This window comes from Temnothorax longispinosus, chromosome 1 (assembly GCF_030848805.1).
Source record: "Temnothorax longispinosus isolate EJ_2023e chromosome 1, Tlon_JGU_v1, whole genome shotgun sequence".
Classification (NCBI taxonomy): Eukaryota; Metazoa; Arthropoda; class Insecta; order Hymenoptera; family Formicidae; genus Temnothorax; species Temnothorax longispinosus.
In genome coordinates, this window is record NC_092358.1 from 2,473,407 (window position 1) to 2,490,552 (window position 17,146).

At 41.3% G+C, this 17,146-nt stretch overlaps 2 protein-coding genes across 2 annotated transcripts; both read right to left on the reverse strand.

Annotated features, from left to right (window-relative positions):
• Positions 1 to 574: 574 nt before the first annotated feature.
• Positions 575 to 10,226, reverse strand: Spz3 (Spaetzle domain-containing protein 3). The gene is made up of 7 exons (XM_071797630.1): positions 9,310 to 10,226; positions 6,544 to 7,510; positions 6,065 to 6,302; positions 2,692 to 2,816; positions 2,245 to 2,517; positions 1,855 to 1,980; positions 575 to 1,732 (listed from the first exon to the last, which is right to left on the reverse strand). The coding sequence occupies exons 2-7, from the start codon at positions 7,026 to 7,028 to the stop codon at positions 1,537 to 1,539; spliced, it is 1,443 nt and encodes a 480-aa protein (XP_071653731.1). The 5' UTR covers positions 7,029 to 7,510; positions 9,310 to 10,226; the 3' UTR covers positions 575 to 1,536.
• A 4,061-nt stretch (positions 10,227 to 14,287) lies between these two features.
• Positions 14,288 to 17,113, reverse strand: LOC139812636 (uncharacterized). Its single transcript, XM_071777619.1, has one exon. It carries the CDS (start codon positions 17,111 to 17,113, stop codon positions 15,593 to 15,595), a length of 1,521 nt encoding a protein of 506 aa, XP_071633720.1. The 3' UTR covers positions 14,288 to 15,592.
• Positions 17,114 to 17,146: the final 33 nt, after the last annotated feature.

The window sequence follows — 17,146 nt, forward strand, 5'->3', positions numbered from 1 at the left end:
AAATCAATTTTTTCGAAAGTGGATTTTACCATTATTTGTCCCTCCAACTTTTGTCTGAATCATTTTTGCACATATCTTTTTTCATATAATATCTTTTTTACATACAATAATATTCTTTCCCTCATTCTTACTTTTAGATTCATAGATCTTGCATGTATCTTCCTTTCACGCAGAGGATTGTATGCTTGCCTTAATTAAAGTGTAATCGTTTAACGCAACATTAAAAACTAAAAATTAAAAATTAATTATTTTTAAGGCAGTTATGTACTCTACGGCGCGCAATAAGTCTTAAGAGGAAGTTATTCTTAGGACCTATTCCAGCCCACGCTCATGCATTCGCGTTTCACAACCGTTTGAAGAGCCGTGCAGCCGTACGTACAATGTCCACGAAGTAAAATAAAACGTTTTGTGCGCGCGCGGCGCGTATACTTACGGACTAAACGCTGTCTAATGATTATTGCAGCTATTTATTGTAGTTATAATCGACAATTATTAGAAAGAGCCTATAAACGGTAACATTTATTTTCTACTTACACAAATAAAATCTGAATCACGAAAATGGTTCTGCGCTACGTACTATGCTATTTGATTCAAATCTGTTATCCAAAGATTGATGCGAAACTGTGTTCAATTCAATCTCGTCCGATACATCATTTTCTTCCATTAGATAGGTCTACACGCGCGATTTATTGGCTGATTTCGTGGTTTGAAGGATCGCTCAGATGCATCGGCCAAATAATAATAAATCATATATTTATACCACATGTCATTATCGAGATACTGATGTATAGCTTTATTACTGTGTTATGATATATCGAGATAGGTATTTTAATTGAACGGCTATCGCTATATACATTTAGATCCATCGCGTAAATTTATTTCTCAGTTTCGACGGACATTATTAATCGTTGATCGGCTGGAATCTTTCAAGCAAACTGATCAGTCTGAACGTATGATAACGGTTCTGCTATGCAATATAGCAGTTTCTTGTTTTAACAAATGGCATTGATATTACAAGTGCAGTTGGACTTCGACCAATTTTAATAGATAGTAACAATTTTAATGAATCGAGAAAATAGCAACGACTTAATAGATTGTACTATAACGAAGCAAAGAAAAGCAAAAAAATCGCGAGACGTAGAAAAGGACATGATTAAACAATTAAATCGTACATATTTGAGAAGAAGAATAGAAAGGAGCGATACCTCGTTGACGAGCTAATATTTCTTATGAGCAATTTGTCGATAATTTGATTAATTTATCAGCAAAGAATTGTCAATTGATACATATCATTCTTCAACCTTTAAAAGTTGCGCTATATAAAAGTCTCTAATTTTTAAAAATCGAAATGGTGGGACGCTTAAATTGGCCGATGCGCAAATCGTGCCTATACCTATGCGCACTTTTCTTATCACAGGTTACTGTCAACAGTCCTTATGATAATCGTCTAAATGGGTTGAGAATGAATAAACCGTTTTTAAGAGTTCACATGGCACGTTTTACGTAGCGTGTCAATCTCTGTGTCACTTTCCGGCCTCAGTTTCGGGCATTAGATGAGGAGAACTTGCCGCTGTTGATAGGATCGCATCGACATACGCAGCAGGAGGGAAACAGGAACCAGTCCATGAATATACCCTTACAATCGTTGTCCGGGTCGTACGCGAGCAACCTGTGCCACTTGTACTTCTGCTCGCACCCGCAGTCCCCGCTGCACCGATTCGTTTGCGTTTTCCTGCAAAAGGAAATTAAATACAGTCTACTGTGCTTATTTTATAAGAATCCGTAGATATGAAGAATCGTGTAAAACAATTGAGATGAGTGGAGCGCCGGAATAAGCAATGTCGTTTTACTCACGAGCACACTTCCTGGTGTATCGCTTGCTCGAAATGCTGGGTATTCACGATGGCGCGAATCTTTCCGGCACTGTTGCTTGCCCAGTAAGGAGTCACGATCTCAACTTTCGATTCGCACGCGTCGATTCTGTAACCATTATCGCGATGTTAATTATTTCTGATCAGTCTGCTGCAGCAGTAAAAGAGAAACGGAAAAAGAGAGAAAGAGAAAACATTCCTAAACTCTGCACTTTATTAAAAGTGTATTACCGATGGATATAGTATTCATAATAATCTTGCCAAGAAACAAACAGCAGCAACAAAAAGTATAAAATTATATATATTATATATAATAAAATATATAAGTATAAAATGTGATAATAATGACAGAAAATCGATTTTCGATTCTCACCTGCCGCTCTCCGTGCTGCGGTTTTTCCCAAAGGACTGCCTGGTATTTCTACTTCTGCTAAAATACTCCTCGCCGATCTCGCTTTCTACGTGCGATTCATCATCTCTGGGTCCGCCGTCCGGGATATCGTGCTTTCGCGCTTCTCTACTTTTCCTTCGCGTTCTAGCACGATGCCCGTGCTCGCTCGACCCGTGTCCCGGACTCATCTCAAAGTCACCGTACATCCTTTTCATCAACGCTTTATTTTCGTCAATGAAACGTTCTATCCGTTCTCTAAAAAACAATCGATTTATTAAACTACGATTCACATTACAGCCAATTGCCACGTTGCGATAAGTTACCTTCCCTAATAAGAGAGTTTTAATTGTTTAACTGCAGTTAGGTATAACGTTATACCTCTAGGGTGCATATTAAAAAAGTAAAACAAATAAAATTATTTATACGCACATTGGATATGTGTTGCCAGCGGTCGGACAGAACAACTGATGATATCTCTTGATGCATGGTGCGCCTCGTATTAAATCTCCCCTCAGCTCGACACCCAAAGCTACCGAAAGCGCGGTCCAAAGTATCTACGATGATTAATTTTCAGTTTGTTGAAATTGTTAATTTTCTAATTGTTATGGGATTAATTTTTTTCTTATATAGATATCTATCAATTTTTTTTAAATTATATGTATATTGCACAGATAACGTGTAAAAGATACTTTAAAACCCCTAAGAAGTTTTGACAAGGCAGAAGTTAAACAATTATCCATCTTCAGCGAATATATATTTTACTGATGTAGCGAAATCGTCATTGCTTTGATAGCAGGATAATTTAACAAATAAGACTGTTCTCTTGTGATGAGTCGAATCTTTCTGCTGTCCGTATAAAATAATTGACGATAATTGTCACGGCGACACAAAATACGCCGAGAAACATTTTTATTGTGCACGTTAATTCACCGTATACCGGAAGTCGATGTCGGCTAATTAAAGATCGCCCGCCTACGCTCGTATCTCTATTCAACTTTCCAGTCAGCATCCAGTCAGTAGGCGTCATTCATAATACGGGAGAATTCTGATAGTGGTCACGTCCGTCGTGCATTGCCCACGAGAAATGAATCATACAGCATAAGCAAGGCTAAATCAAAGTGCTACCTGCATGCGAATTTAAATTTAAGAAAATTATATTTCTCAAATATTTTAATATTATATATAAATATAATCTATACAATACTATACATATATATAATGTATATAGAATTTGGAAAAGTGGAAGGCCAATTAAGAGGCCGTATTGCGAGAATATTTATGACGATCGAGATAAAAGTTGAGTCGCGTTCTGGTCTTCCTCTCGCTATTTTTTAACGTTATCTTGTATCGTTCGGCACGTAGAGAGTAGAGATGTGACAAATAAGCGGCAATTTTTAGAATAATGTCCCGTTGAATAAAATGGATGACGGGGCAAGAATAGATAACCGATGAAATCAGTTAGGAAAACTCGTTACTATGTAAGATACAATTCTCTCCGCGAAAAAATGTGAAACGAGTCCTTGTCCATCGTCGTCGATTCCTTCGCGAACGTTGATGAAATGGATAAGATTTTTCTGTAATAGATAGGAACAAACAAAAAAAAAAGATAATTTATTCGGAAACAAAGAGCAATCAAGATTATTCATGATTATATCCTCATTACGTATCATTACGTTTATTACTATTATTACTCATTACTGTTATTAGTACATTATGATGCAAATGCAGGGTTTGTTTACTTACGATCATACGCGATCGAAGAGCTTCTCAATTCGATTTATTTAAAGATTTAGATTGCAGTCAAGCTTTCCATATGTAAATGCTTGAAATGTGAATGCAATTTCATTCAGAATGTCGTGTTTGAACGTTAGCTAGAAACAGATGATACTACCAGAGAGAGTACACTTGAAATGTGTGTGTGAATGCAATTTCATTCAGAATGTCGTGTCTGAACGCTAGGTGGAAACAGAAGATACTACCAGAGAGAGAGAGAGAGAGAGAGAGAGAGAGAGAGAGAGAGAGAGAGAGTAGAAAGTACACTTATTGTGTGTTATGTTACGTGGATGTTATACAAGAACGGCACATGAATTAACAGCTAAAAGGAAATACGAAGGTCGCAAACGTTTCTCCTTGACTTTCTTTACGAAACGCGAGACGGTAGTTGTAGTGACCGAAAGATCGACTTAAAAAAAAAAAGATTAGTTGTGAGCTTTCTTAGAACAATGTGGTGGTTGATTAAAAAGTAGTAATACTGAATCTGGAATATGTAAAACTGTTCAAAAAGCATCTTTTTAAAAAAGATAAAAAAGCCAAGAGCACACACATGCATTAATTGAAAAAATAATACAGCTTGAGGCAAATGCTGTTAGAGTGTTTTTTCCATATAAAGATAGATTTAAAAACACTCAAAATCTTATAATAATTTCAAACGAAAAATAGTTAAGCGTGAGAAATATATTACTATAGTATTATTAATTAAATTAATATAGTATTATAGTATTAATATAACAATCCGACTTTCCGTTGTAATATCTCTGCTCGTATATAGGAAATATAAAGATAAAGTTCTTTCTCGTATAATTCAAATCCAAGGTATTAAACTTATGAAGAACTTGATTGGCCCAGTCGTTTCTGACATAAGATCTGATAATTTCATCAGGTATTCATAATCGAGCTGATCGTGTACCTATAGATTATATCACCGGAACGGTCTCGCCGCTTGTGCATCGCTGGCGCATACATTTAGCACTACCGTGATGACTCGATAACTTGTCCAGAACAAGGTTACACATAAAATATAAGGCAAGCTTTCTAAACATTAATAAAATTTTTTTTCGTTTTGAGAGACAAAAAATTCTAGATATACCTCTTTCGAATAGATGGATAGTTTCTTAAGTCGAGTAAGTAATTACGATTTAATCGTAACAATAAGTTGTGATTATTTACTAATCGATCGTTGTGACAGAGCTAATAAAGAGAAACAGAGGTAAAAATAGATATATATAATTATATAGCGCTGCATGAGCGCAAAAATTTGCTTTTTAATGTAAAGTCACAAATTACTAATAATTACTAATAATAATTCGTTCGTAAAAAGCTATCTGTAGTGTTGCGAATCAAGATTCATTTTCTATGGGTTAGACTAGAAAAACCGGATTGCCCTCGCGATAATTCGTTCCGTTAAATATATGAGGTAAAAAAGGTCAGATTTCTCGAAAAACATGTAGCTCTTTTTCGCTCTCAGGGACTCAATAATTTATATACAGTATACTATACATATATTTACATTATAATGTACAGTATACTTTTCTTTACAAGAAAATATATATCTACTATAAATTCTTTCTAGATTTATAATATATATTCCACTTTTTGTGCAGTGCTATGTGTATATGTGTGTTCCAGTCGAAGAAAAGGAACCATCAGAGTCGTTGCTCGATGATACATCGCAGTCGAGGATTCGCCGCGTCTCAATGTCAGTTTGACATCTAACATCAACTCCTTCACGACCTCGCGCAATCTCGCGAGGAGGTCGTCGTCGCGCGAATGAACGCCGAACGACGTTGAACGAGGAGATGGGAACAAGAGAGGTAAAAGGGATTCGCGCGTTGGGACTGTGTAACCGCGGTGCGCGCATGCACGATTCTAGCGAAGGTACTCCCCGGGGTCATGGATGCCGCGGTCTGAAATGTCACGTGCTGCTATTAGACTTTGAGGCTTTCCTGCAGCCACGGTCGCGTCGTCCTCGATATATTCAGGAAAACGATTCAGGGAACGATTTTTCTTGCTCGACGACACTCACCGGTATCTGCACGAACGTCCCGTTGTTCAGCTGGGGATACGAGTACAGGGGTACCACGGGCACGGTGCCGTTCTTCAGGAAGATCGGGCCTTGGATAGGCGTGACGTGCGCGTTCGTCGGTATGTCCTGATTCTCCTCGTCGTAATAGTCGTCGAAATCGTCGTCGTAGTCCAACACGGCGTGGACCGAGGTCTTGGTGCCCGGACCAACGGAGCTCCCGCCGTTGACCCTCGTGTAACTTTATAGGCAAATTAAACTGAGCATAGTACGGAGTGCCCTCGATTCACGCGCAAAGAATTATCTCATCTACAGATACAAGCTGCCGTTCAACTCGATTGAAATATATGCAAAGGAAGAAATTGAATAAATGTAGTCGATTTAGAATTTTGGATAGAAGAAGGCGTACACGATATTTTGTTCGTTATGAGAGAGAAATAAGGGAAAGCGAGAAGAGAAAGAGAAAAAAGATCCCTATTTACCCGATAGGTCTTTCCGGATAATTTTCCTGCTCCTCTATCCGAGTTTTTATGGGTTCAGGCGAACGCTGATGCTGAAACGACGAAGGGGGCGGAGGTGGTCTCATCTGTTGCTGCTGTTGCTGATGCTGCTGCTGCTGCTGCTGTTGCTGCTGTTGCTGCTGCTGTCTCGGTTGAGTTCGTCTAAAATCCTGGTTGTACACAGCATAACGAGTGTCCTGCGACGAGAAGGACGTGTGTTCCGCGTAAACCTCATGGTTTCTCTGCTGCGTGGACTGACTACGTCGATGCTGATGATACTTGATCGGTGGTGTATAGGGTTCGTTATGAAAGCTCTCCCGTTCGTTGTAACTGGGCGCAGATCCCGGTGGCAGCACGGCGTTCAAACGAAGGTTGTTGGGGGTCGTGTGGCCCCCGGTCGAACCCGCGTAAAGGAACGGCGCCATCGTCACCGACTGATAGGGTAAACTGAAATTCGCCAACGCCATTTCTCTCGCATTCGGGGAGATTCTCCCAGATTCACCTCTCGGAATCCGAATTCGTCCTTGGCTCGCGCGGACAGTGAGTTTTTTTTTCTCGGGTGGCCTCGCGGTGACACCTCGGGTGACGGTTAGCTTGATCCGTAGGACCGGACACGTTTCCTCGTCACGGAGATCATGATCGAGTCATTGACGACTTCGCAAGGTAGCACCCGGCTCCAAGGACTCGTTTGTCACGAGGGAACCGAAATCGTGCGGAGCAAGGACACTCTCGTCGACGCGATCATATCGCGGGTTTCCGCTTCCTGGTTGCGCCGGTCGTGCGTTCACCGTATTTAGATTACTTTTCAGGGGGCGGATCCGATCTGTCTCCTTTTCGGTCAACGATGCCCATGCGCCCGCATGATTAATCAGAGAAAGGATCTGGAGATATCGATTGATCAAGATCACTGTTCTTCGATTTGTCTCTCGCGACGCGCAACGAGATTGGACTGAAAATCGAAGGAATCGCACACCGTTAAAATCGTAGTGTCAAATTATAGTCAATTTTAAGTATTTAAAAGACATAAGTAATTTTTAACCATTCCATACAGGTCGTCAATATGTCGTTAATATAACTAAATCAATGAAGTTAAAGTAATACTGTTCTGTGTTAAAAAATTAAAATAATAAATTTCGACACACATGATAATTAAAAATAATCGAAATGTTATTTAATTCAAGGTATTGGTTTAAATTTCATCTTTTAATATTTAACAGCGTAATATTGTACCATGTTGGTGAAAGGAAGAGTCACGCGACTAAGGTGTGTATTTTACTTTCATCGATGATAAAATTTCGTTACCAAGTTCATCATCGAGTCGATCTAAAAAAAAAATCTTGAATCCTAATCATCGGCATCACCGATTAAAAACAGCAACTAAAATAGTATGTTGGGACTGTCTCGCCGATTCTCCACATATTTATCGTTTCGAGGAATAATCTGTGGCAATCGTTAACTCGGATCGCGATCACGTTCTCGGGTACGCTATACCTGCCCGTACGAAGGGAGAATAACGAACTCTCATTCGTTGAGTCATCCGTCTGTAGAAAGTGCTCCGCGTCCCGGATCATAAGCGACGCGGAGGTACACAAACGTTGATACGTGCAAGACGTTCGCGTAAGTTTGAAAATTTGTCGCGAAGCGAAAATCGTGATGTGTTTAAAAAATAAGCGAGCTGAAAGAAAAGAGCGCTCCTAATGTCTGCCGCGCTATAATGAATTATGTCACTTATTGGTACGTATCACGCGATCGAAAACCGTCTGGCGATCGCAAACGTGACGCGATTCGCGAACGAGACGAAAAGGCAAAAAGCGAGAATTGAATCGCAATCACATGTGAAAAGTTTATTCATAGTTTCCGTACGTATTTCGTGTCTTTACTTCTTTTCTCCTCGATGTAAGGCTATCTTATCTGAAATGTAAGAGACACAAGAGCGCATGCATGCAGCTAAACGAGCGGATATCAATTGCGACGCGGAAAGAACGTGGAAAGAGGAAGAAAAGAAAACTCGGTAATTGTTAGGCCAACGCGACACGCCGAGGCTCGACGTAAATTTATTTGGAAAGTCGAACGAGTTTGGGCGCCGCTCGTCCACTTTCGCCCACCGGATTACCGTCTTTCCAATCGAATATGCAAAACGGTTTTCACTAAAGGTAAAAGCAGGACCATCCTACCTGCGTCGAGATCACTCTCTATTTTTTACGAAATATACGCCCGAGACCGGCGTGAAATGGACGTGGTCCCTATATATGAAAATTTCACAACGGCCTCTTTCCTTCCGCAATGCACTCGCCCGTTCACGGTGGACTATGGTAATATCGATATTTCAGATTGAGCAAATTAACAACGGAATAAAAAGAGAGAAAAAGAAGGGAGAGAACGAAAGAGAGTGTCAGCGACTGATTTGCAAAGTGACGACTCGCGTGATCGGGGGATGCGTACGTTACTTGCCGTGAAACATCGAGCCGACGATTAATCTCGGCGAAAAATCGGATTCGGCGTGGCCACGTGCTTCGGTTTACAGGTACGCGCGATCTTTCCCATCGCGCGCAAGCAAGCACGGTCTCTTTATGCCGCGCGCAAGGACGGCCGCGATTACGAAAGACCGTTTTCCGAGATGCGCAACGTCGCGGGTCGGTCGTAGATACAATTAATCTGACCTATGCAAATGGGCACGCGGGCGAGCGCGAAGCCGCGTATAGATTTCCGCGTATAAGTATCTCCGCGAACGAGATGTTACGATCTTACCTGGGACGTTAACTTTGCGATATTCACATCGCGCACGCAACACACCATACACCCGCGTATCTCAGTTCGCGATATTTAGCCCGTAATGAATGTATTAAAGATCCATCCGACTCGTTCGCCACTTTCACCTTCGCGAAGAAACGGATCTGGAGCACCGCGATTACGATCGAAAAAAAAATCGGCGATCAAGAAAGATCACCCGCGCGCGAGCGCGCGCGGAGATGAGGAACGATCGCGGCGCAGCGCGCGACGCGAGAGACGAGATGGTGCGATACCGTCGCGTTGGCGAACGGCGACTGAAGGAGAGGACTTTTTAAACCGGCAGCTATACACACACGAGAGAAGAAACGGGAATAAAGCGTCAAGTGTCCCTCGATCGCGTGTGTAGAAACACGGTGGGCGCGCTGTTACTTTTACGCCACGCGTATATATCCCTTCCCGGGATTGTCCCCCGCGGCGTGTGCCCTCTCTCCTTACCTTCAATTTCGCGATCCGTACCTTCGATTCCCGCTCGATAGTCGCTCGTTTAACATTTCTTTTCTTTTTCGGCGCGTTCCCCTCGCTTTCCATTAACGGCGGATGAGTTCCTCTTTCGTCCCGCGCGTTTCTCCTGGCAGCCTTATTTCCGGTAAAAAAAAAACTCGCCCGCGTGCTCGATAACTCTTTCAGTTGTCGAGGAACGAGGTGAATCGGTTGACTTAACGATCGAGCGATTGTACTTGCAAATCGCGATTTGCAATCCTTTCATTAATATCGGCGTCGTCGGAAGATCGACACCTGTTAATCCTAATATACGCGTGACTTTTTTCTCTACACGTTTCATACAGCGTCCGGTTGAAAGTACCACGTGGAGAGAAATTTTGCAAAATAATTTTGATTTCGATTTTTCTTCGTTTAGAAAGTAACAGATTTAATTTGATCCGTATAGTGGAAGGCACGAAGAAAGTTACACAAATAAAGAGAGAGATAAAAGCGTTTTGAAAATATTTTCTATTACAACAAGAGAAAGAACAGAGCGAGAACTTTAATTAATTATTTACTTAAAATCTGATTTCCTCTTACTGCAAGCTTTGAATGTTAGCCAAACGTATATGCGCGCCCTATACAATGGCATTTGCGGCGAAAGGACAGATGGATGCGAGGAATGCGAGGATCCAGGAAAAAAGAAATGGTAAAAAAGAAGGAAGGATTCCGAAAAGGTTCCAATCGCGGCGCACAGTCCGATCGTTCCGTGAGAACTGAAATGAAAGGCAGAGAGCGCGCCGGGAGAGAGAGGACGTTTCAGAGAGCACAGCTGTCTGAGAGGAGATGAAAGGAGGAGCAGCATCTTTTGTGATGCGCTGCATGAAATATTCCAAGTTAAAATCCAAATAGGGTATAATAACCGGTCAATTCGGCCGACCGAGTTTTTCATCGCTTGTCCCGAGATCTCTAATGAAACGTCCAATGTCCATTTTTAACAATGCAGATTAACTTAGTTTGATTTAACTTATTTTTTATTTTTTTCTGGATTTAAGAATTAAAAAAAAAAGATATATAATATATATATATATATAAATTAAGTTAAATCGAGATTAAAGTTAATTATTGGTAGAAATGGTTGTAAAGCAAACAGAGTGACGCAAAAAACGCGTTGCGCGCGCGTCTCCAGTTTCCATCGCATAGATAGCCGTAAGATCCCGAATATAAATAGGACACAAGTCACGCTCGCTCTTCCGGGGCGAATCCGCGATTCAACGTTTCTCGGTAAGGCGCGATCGCATATGCGTCACGCGGTGCAATAAATGCAAATGGTCGTAGGAAACCTTAAATGGGAAAATGATCGTTCTTACCCGGGCACTTTTCTCTCTCTTTTTTTTCTCTTTCTACGACACTCGAGACGCGGAATCCCGCGTGTCGGACCGGACCCCGCGCCACTCCTCGGGCGTGATTTAATTTGAAATTGCGCAACTAACGTTTTTCTCTCTATTTGCCTCTCCAGAGTGTATGTACAATATTACGTAATGGTGGTAATCTTGACATCATTAGAGGATTTGCGCTTCTGCATTATTCGTGCGAAACACCGCTATAATTGGCATTGATTCATATATCGATTTATATTGTTGGAAAAATAATCTTGACGCACAAAATAAAGATACGCGAAAATTTGAGACGCAACAATAACTGGGCATCGTATAATCCCGAGATGCCCTACAAAGTTATTCCAATTTGTACGATCAATTTGGCGCGGGGTATTTGCTTTAAAAAATATTTGTGCAGACACGTGCAGAGGAATGGGAATGAGTACGAAGCCATAAATCGATTTAACGACACGTGCTCACATATCGGTATATAAAGCTAAAGAAGAAAGGACTGAAAGGGAATCGAATACCTGGCGCGCACAGGCCCGTGCACGCTTATCCTCGTTATAGAGTTCATTGTTGTGCAACCAACAATGAACCATATGCAAATGCTGGCACAGGCGACACCTTTCCTTACCTCTGAGAGAGGGAAGCCTCCGCGGGAGATCCGAGTGTGCACGCGCGATCTCCTTTCTGTTTCCATGTGTAACGATGAGAGATACACGTGATCGATTGATCATCCGAAGCACGTCCCGATTAAAACGAGATAGGAGAAGATCTCGGCGACTTTGCTGTAACGCAAATATATCTTCGATCATAAAGTGCCTTCATCGACTTTAAGTTGAAAGTCTACGCTTTTAATCTGACGAGACTCGCGATAAAAAATACTTTTTGACGAATTTTCCATGTTTACTTCGCAAGAAGACGATTATAACGATTTATGTCCATTTCTACCAACATAGATTGATTTTAATCTCGGTTCATTTGTAAATTCTTAGAAAAAGATGAGAATTAAACCGAGATTAAAGATAATTTGCATGGAAATAGACAATAGACGGATAACAAAGATCAATTTCTTTAATTTCCAAGACTTTACCTATCGTACGTGGTCTCTGTCTATTTGCATTCTACTTCCATTTTTATATAATGGACCTCTTCGTTATTCACCGTTTATTATTTATAATTTATAATTTATCCCGATATTGGCATACCTATATTATATAAACTACATTTTTAGAAACTCTCCATATAAAGTCCTCCAAATAATAAAGATACATCGTTGCGTTCGATCCGCTGATTAGATTAAATTGAGGACGGGATACACTCGACCCTCGCGCTCACCCGCAAAGATTAATTTTGGACGCAAAGGGTTACGGTCAGTATTAATTAAAGAGACATATACGTTGCATCCTTAATTTTTTACAAGGTCGTGCGGCAAATCCAAACCGGAACCGAAAGACCGCGTTATTAGAGGGAAGGGAAAAAAATGATCCGCACGTGACGCACACGACCGGTCATATATCGATCGTGCGGTTTCGCAACTCACGGGGAGCGCTGGGCACTCTCGCGCGACAATTCCATGATTCACGCGTGATTATGCACGCGTAACGGTCGCGATAAATTCGCGTTATTATCGCGCACGCGGGCGTAGTTTTGCGTTCCCTCCTCCCCTCTCCACCCCCGAATAAATCGCACCGCGGCGAATCGGCGAGCGCGACAAGCGGATATCATACCCGTTTTTTGTCGTTCCGATGAACAAAAGAACAAAAAAAAAAAAGAACAAAAAAAGGGAAAAATACGCGTCGTTTCGCATCCCCGTCGGGGATTTCGAGCCGAGCCGGGAGAGGCCGAGAGAAACGAAATGGAATTCGAAGGCGACGAGGTGCCAACGCCCACATACTTGGAGTATCGTTCCGGCTATCGATCATAATGTGCCAATGACACTTACGCAAGAGCGTACTGTTCTCCCTTACGATTTCAATTTCAGATCGGCGTATATCCGTCACAGCCAGTCTCCTTCGTCGTTTTCGATTTGCGTCAGCGGAGTGATCGCCCCGCCGGATATCCTCTAATACGATCTTTCTTTCTTAGGCCGGTTCTACAATCAGTCGTATATGTTGCAGTCGGATTTCGGAACGCGACCGATGGTCCAAGGAGAGAATTTCTTTTTCGAAAACGAATTTTCTTCATCGGACCATCATCCGACTCCGACAGACGACTAATTGTAGACCGGCCCTTAGCGATTTTCTTTGAAAATTTCATTTTTGCGAGGAATCGCAAAAAAATTACGTGAAATTAAGGAATTTGAATATGTACGGCATGTTACATACTTCACCGATAGAAATTGTCTCCGCTAAACGCCACTTAAGTGCTAAATTGACGATAGAACTACTGTAATATCGAGGTGATAGCGGTTGGCCTTGACGCTCGCGAGGGCGTAAACAAAAAGGTCCTGGTACGATGTAAGTTGGTGTAACGCACATGTATATATGTATACATGTATACACCAGAACTTAATATATAGATATAAAATAAAATTTTGATCCGGTTCCGAGAGGTGAGAAGTTATACGAATAAACTCGCCGAGTCCGAAGGCTCTATATATTGTCACGTTACTGTTACAATGACGAACGTATCAATGCCACTTTTGCAGTTGTGTTCTGATATAATACATTATAAATCTATTCTGATATATTATGAATTTTGATCTTCATTTTTTTTCTAGATTTTTTTTCCAAAGAATAAAGTTTTCTGTAAAGGGATTCTAGAGAAAAAAAAACAAAGATTATAGAATTTAATTTTATAGCAAAAAAATGTAAATAAAAAATACTTCGCCAAAGCCAGTCTCAAGACAATACACAAAAAAGATCGTATACATTAGAATTAATTACAATGATAATAGAACGAGACACGTGGTCGACTTATTGTGACTGTTCGTGTAAGAGACCGGGCAGATTTTGCAATCAAAGCGCGTTTGAATGGAAGGAAGAGATTTTAATTCATTTCTCAATCAGTTATGCTATATTCCATAAGGAAATTTCAAATTAACGCTATAGCGTTTGTACGCTTAGCAGCATGCTGTTATGTTCAACATATGCTGTTCTGTGAGAGTTCCATGAGCACATAAGGTATATATGTATATATATTGGTATTTTTAATGCCGGATATGATTATAGTACGCTAAATAGTACACAAACGTTATTTAGCCTTCTGAAACCTAAAACGATAAGCATACAATCGTTGATTGTTCTCACAGAGGATATTTCGTTTGGAAGTGCCATACAGGTGCCATATATACGTGCGGGCACGTACGCGCAATTTAAGGCGTAAGTGTTGGCGCCATACGTTACATTAGACAACTTTTTTTTTTTTAGAGGACCGATCGCCTCGCGAGTTATTGACAACAGCGAGCATCGTGTGACGAACACTTTTATTTCTGAAGGAGCGCTTGTACAATATCGGAAAGCACCGACGACAGCGCAAACACTCATGGGGACTGAATGATCCAAAAGTGTCGTGTAAAAATAACTTAATACTGGTTACGTTAGCGAATACAAATTTTTCATGAGGAATAACACCTATATAATATATAAATCAACAAGATGTGAAACGAGCAATTCTCTTACGCAAAGTCTATCAATATTATTTGTTTGCGTCGCGTGCACTTTATATAAAAGTCCCGTATAGTCTTTGTATATTTGTCGCGCTTTAAATCTCGCAGAAAATTTAGGAAGCATACGCGACGCGAACAAACTCAAAACTACAATATAATTATCTCAACGCAGGTTTAGTTCGATGAATTCTAATTCATATCACAGCTAAAATGTCGACTTAATTAAATTTATCAACGGGTGTCAAAGTGCTAAAAGGTTCTGCTATTCTATCTAAGTTCGACTATTATTAAATATTGATATACACTGATATAGTTAATACCCAAGCAATCGTTATCCAATATTTTTGAAAAAGTGTGATTATGTATCTCCGATAACGCGCGTTGCATCTCTATATATAAGTATAAACGAATAAATAATGTAAAAGTAAGCACACATCACATTGTATATTGTAGCAATAGCATAACTCTGCAAGTGTTTACTCTAGAATGTAGAATACTTCTACAACATTCGGATAAGATATGTAGAACGACATGAAAAAAGGAGCAGTTAAAAATAATATCACCTGGATAATTATTGCTTTGAATTATAAAGACAGTATTTTTAATATCCTTGAAATATTTTGAAATTGCTTTGAAATATATGAATTTATTGTCATAGGACATATACTTAAATTCATTATTGTATCTCCACGCAAGCTTCTCCGCGCTACGAACGAGTCGAAAGCATAATCGCATCATGTATAATAAAAATTAACGGAACATGTGCATTAAATGTTCGGAATACGCAAAAAACAGGCACTCTCTCATGATAATCAGATTCTTAACGATTTTAAGAATCATCGCTGTCGCTCTCTCGCTGTTCCCGTGATATTTCATCCACGCTTGGCGCGCCGTCCACGTTTCTATCGAGATTGTGGGAATTCCAGAGAGGAAGCCATTTATTCACGAACCACCAGTGTACGGAGAGCCTTCCATGATTGCACTCCGTTCTCTCGCATCTGCCGAGAAACTGACATATTCCGGTCAGACTACCGCTTTGGCTGCGGATGCAGGAATCGTCGCAGGTATGCTGATGTTCCACGTAGCGATTTACGGGACAGATAGGGGCGTTCGACGTGGAAGCGCCGGGGGCGAACACCGATCGCAAAACTGAAGACGAACTCGGCTCGTTGAATCTTGCATTAGATGTCGCGTTGCCGGACGACGTCGAAGGGCCCGGATCAGCACCGTTTCCACCGTTAGACGCATTCCCGTGGCCGGACATGGAAGGACGATCCATCCTACCGACGTGAATCATGGCATATAGAGGATTGTTAACGGACTGTCCGGCCCGATTAATCCAATCCAGGTATCGTCCGATGTAGATCGTGGAATTCGGATCGGACGGGGCTTTACTGCGGCAGGTGCAATTAGCTGGATTCCTACAGTGACAACCTTCCATTTTCAACAGTTCAGCGGCGCGAAGAGCGGGGAACTTGGCGTACGAGTATTCGCCGCGGCAAAAGGGGCACCTGCAGTTTCTTGAGACTTGGTACACGTAATGCCTGGAGTTAGCGGCATTGTCTTGATATCGTAATCTGTTATACAAATTGTGACAGTGGTGACACATGTATCTCGCGTCCACGTTTCTACAGTAGTGGCACGTGCAATTGTACACAATTGGATGAAGGGAGCGTTTCGTAGAAGCGTACGCGATATTCTCCGTGGAGAAGCAATTGCGACCTAATCTACTTAAAGAGCTTTGGTGGATGTTACTACTCAATCGAGAATAATCGATGTAGATGTGTCTTGGTTGATCGTATTGGCTCACATTTCTTGCACTTTCCACGTCGTTCAAAAAACTATGAGCAGGTACGTGATACTTGTAATAATGACAATGCGTTCTACTGCTACACGATATTCGCTCGCCTATTCGTTCGTACATATGATTATCTATGTTACCCTGATTGTTTTGCGCTAGCGATTCATTTCGTGGGACCTCCGCGCTTTCATCGTCGTCTTCATCATCGTCATTGTCCAAACGCTCGTAAATGTTTTCTTCCGATCCTTGCTGCTGCTGCTGTTGTTGTTGCTGTGGTTGCTGTTGTAGTCGACGATTGTAATTGCGTATTAAATCAATCGGATTTTGATAATTTGGATTCAGATTCGGATGTATCTGTAGCGTGCCGTTGTTGGGACGATTCTGAAAGACACGCGCGACATGACCCACGTTTTGATAGCCGTCCTCCCTTTCCTGATTATTTCTGCCTTGATTCATTATTACCGCGGCTAATTCGCCGTTCTCATATCTCTGACAAACGCAACGCGGGCCTTGACAATTATGGCTGGCGCCGCGATTTTGTATTTGCATACCGCTGGGCCCGGCTTCCCGCGAGGAGTCCGA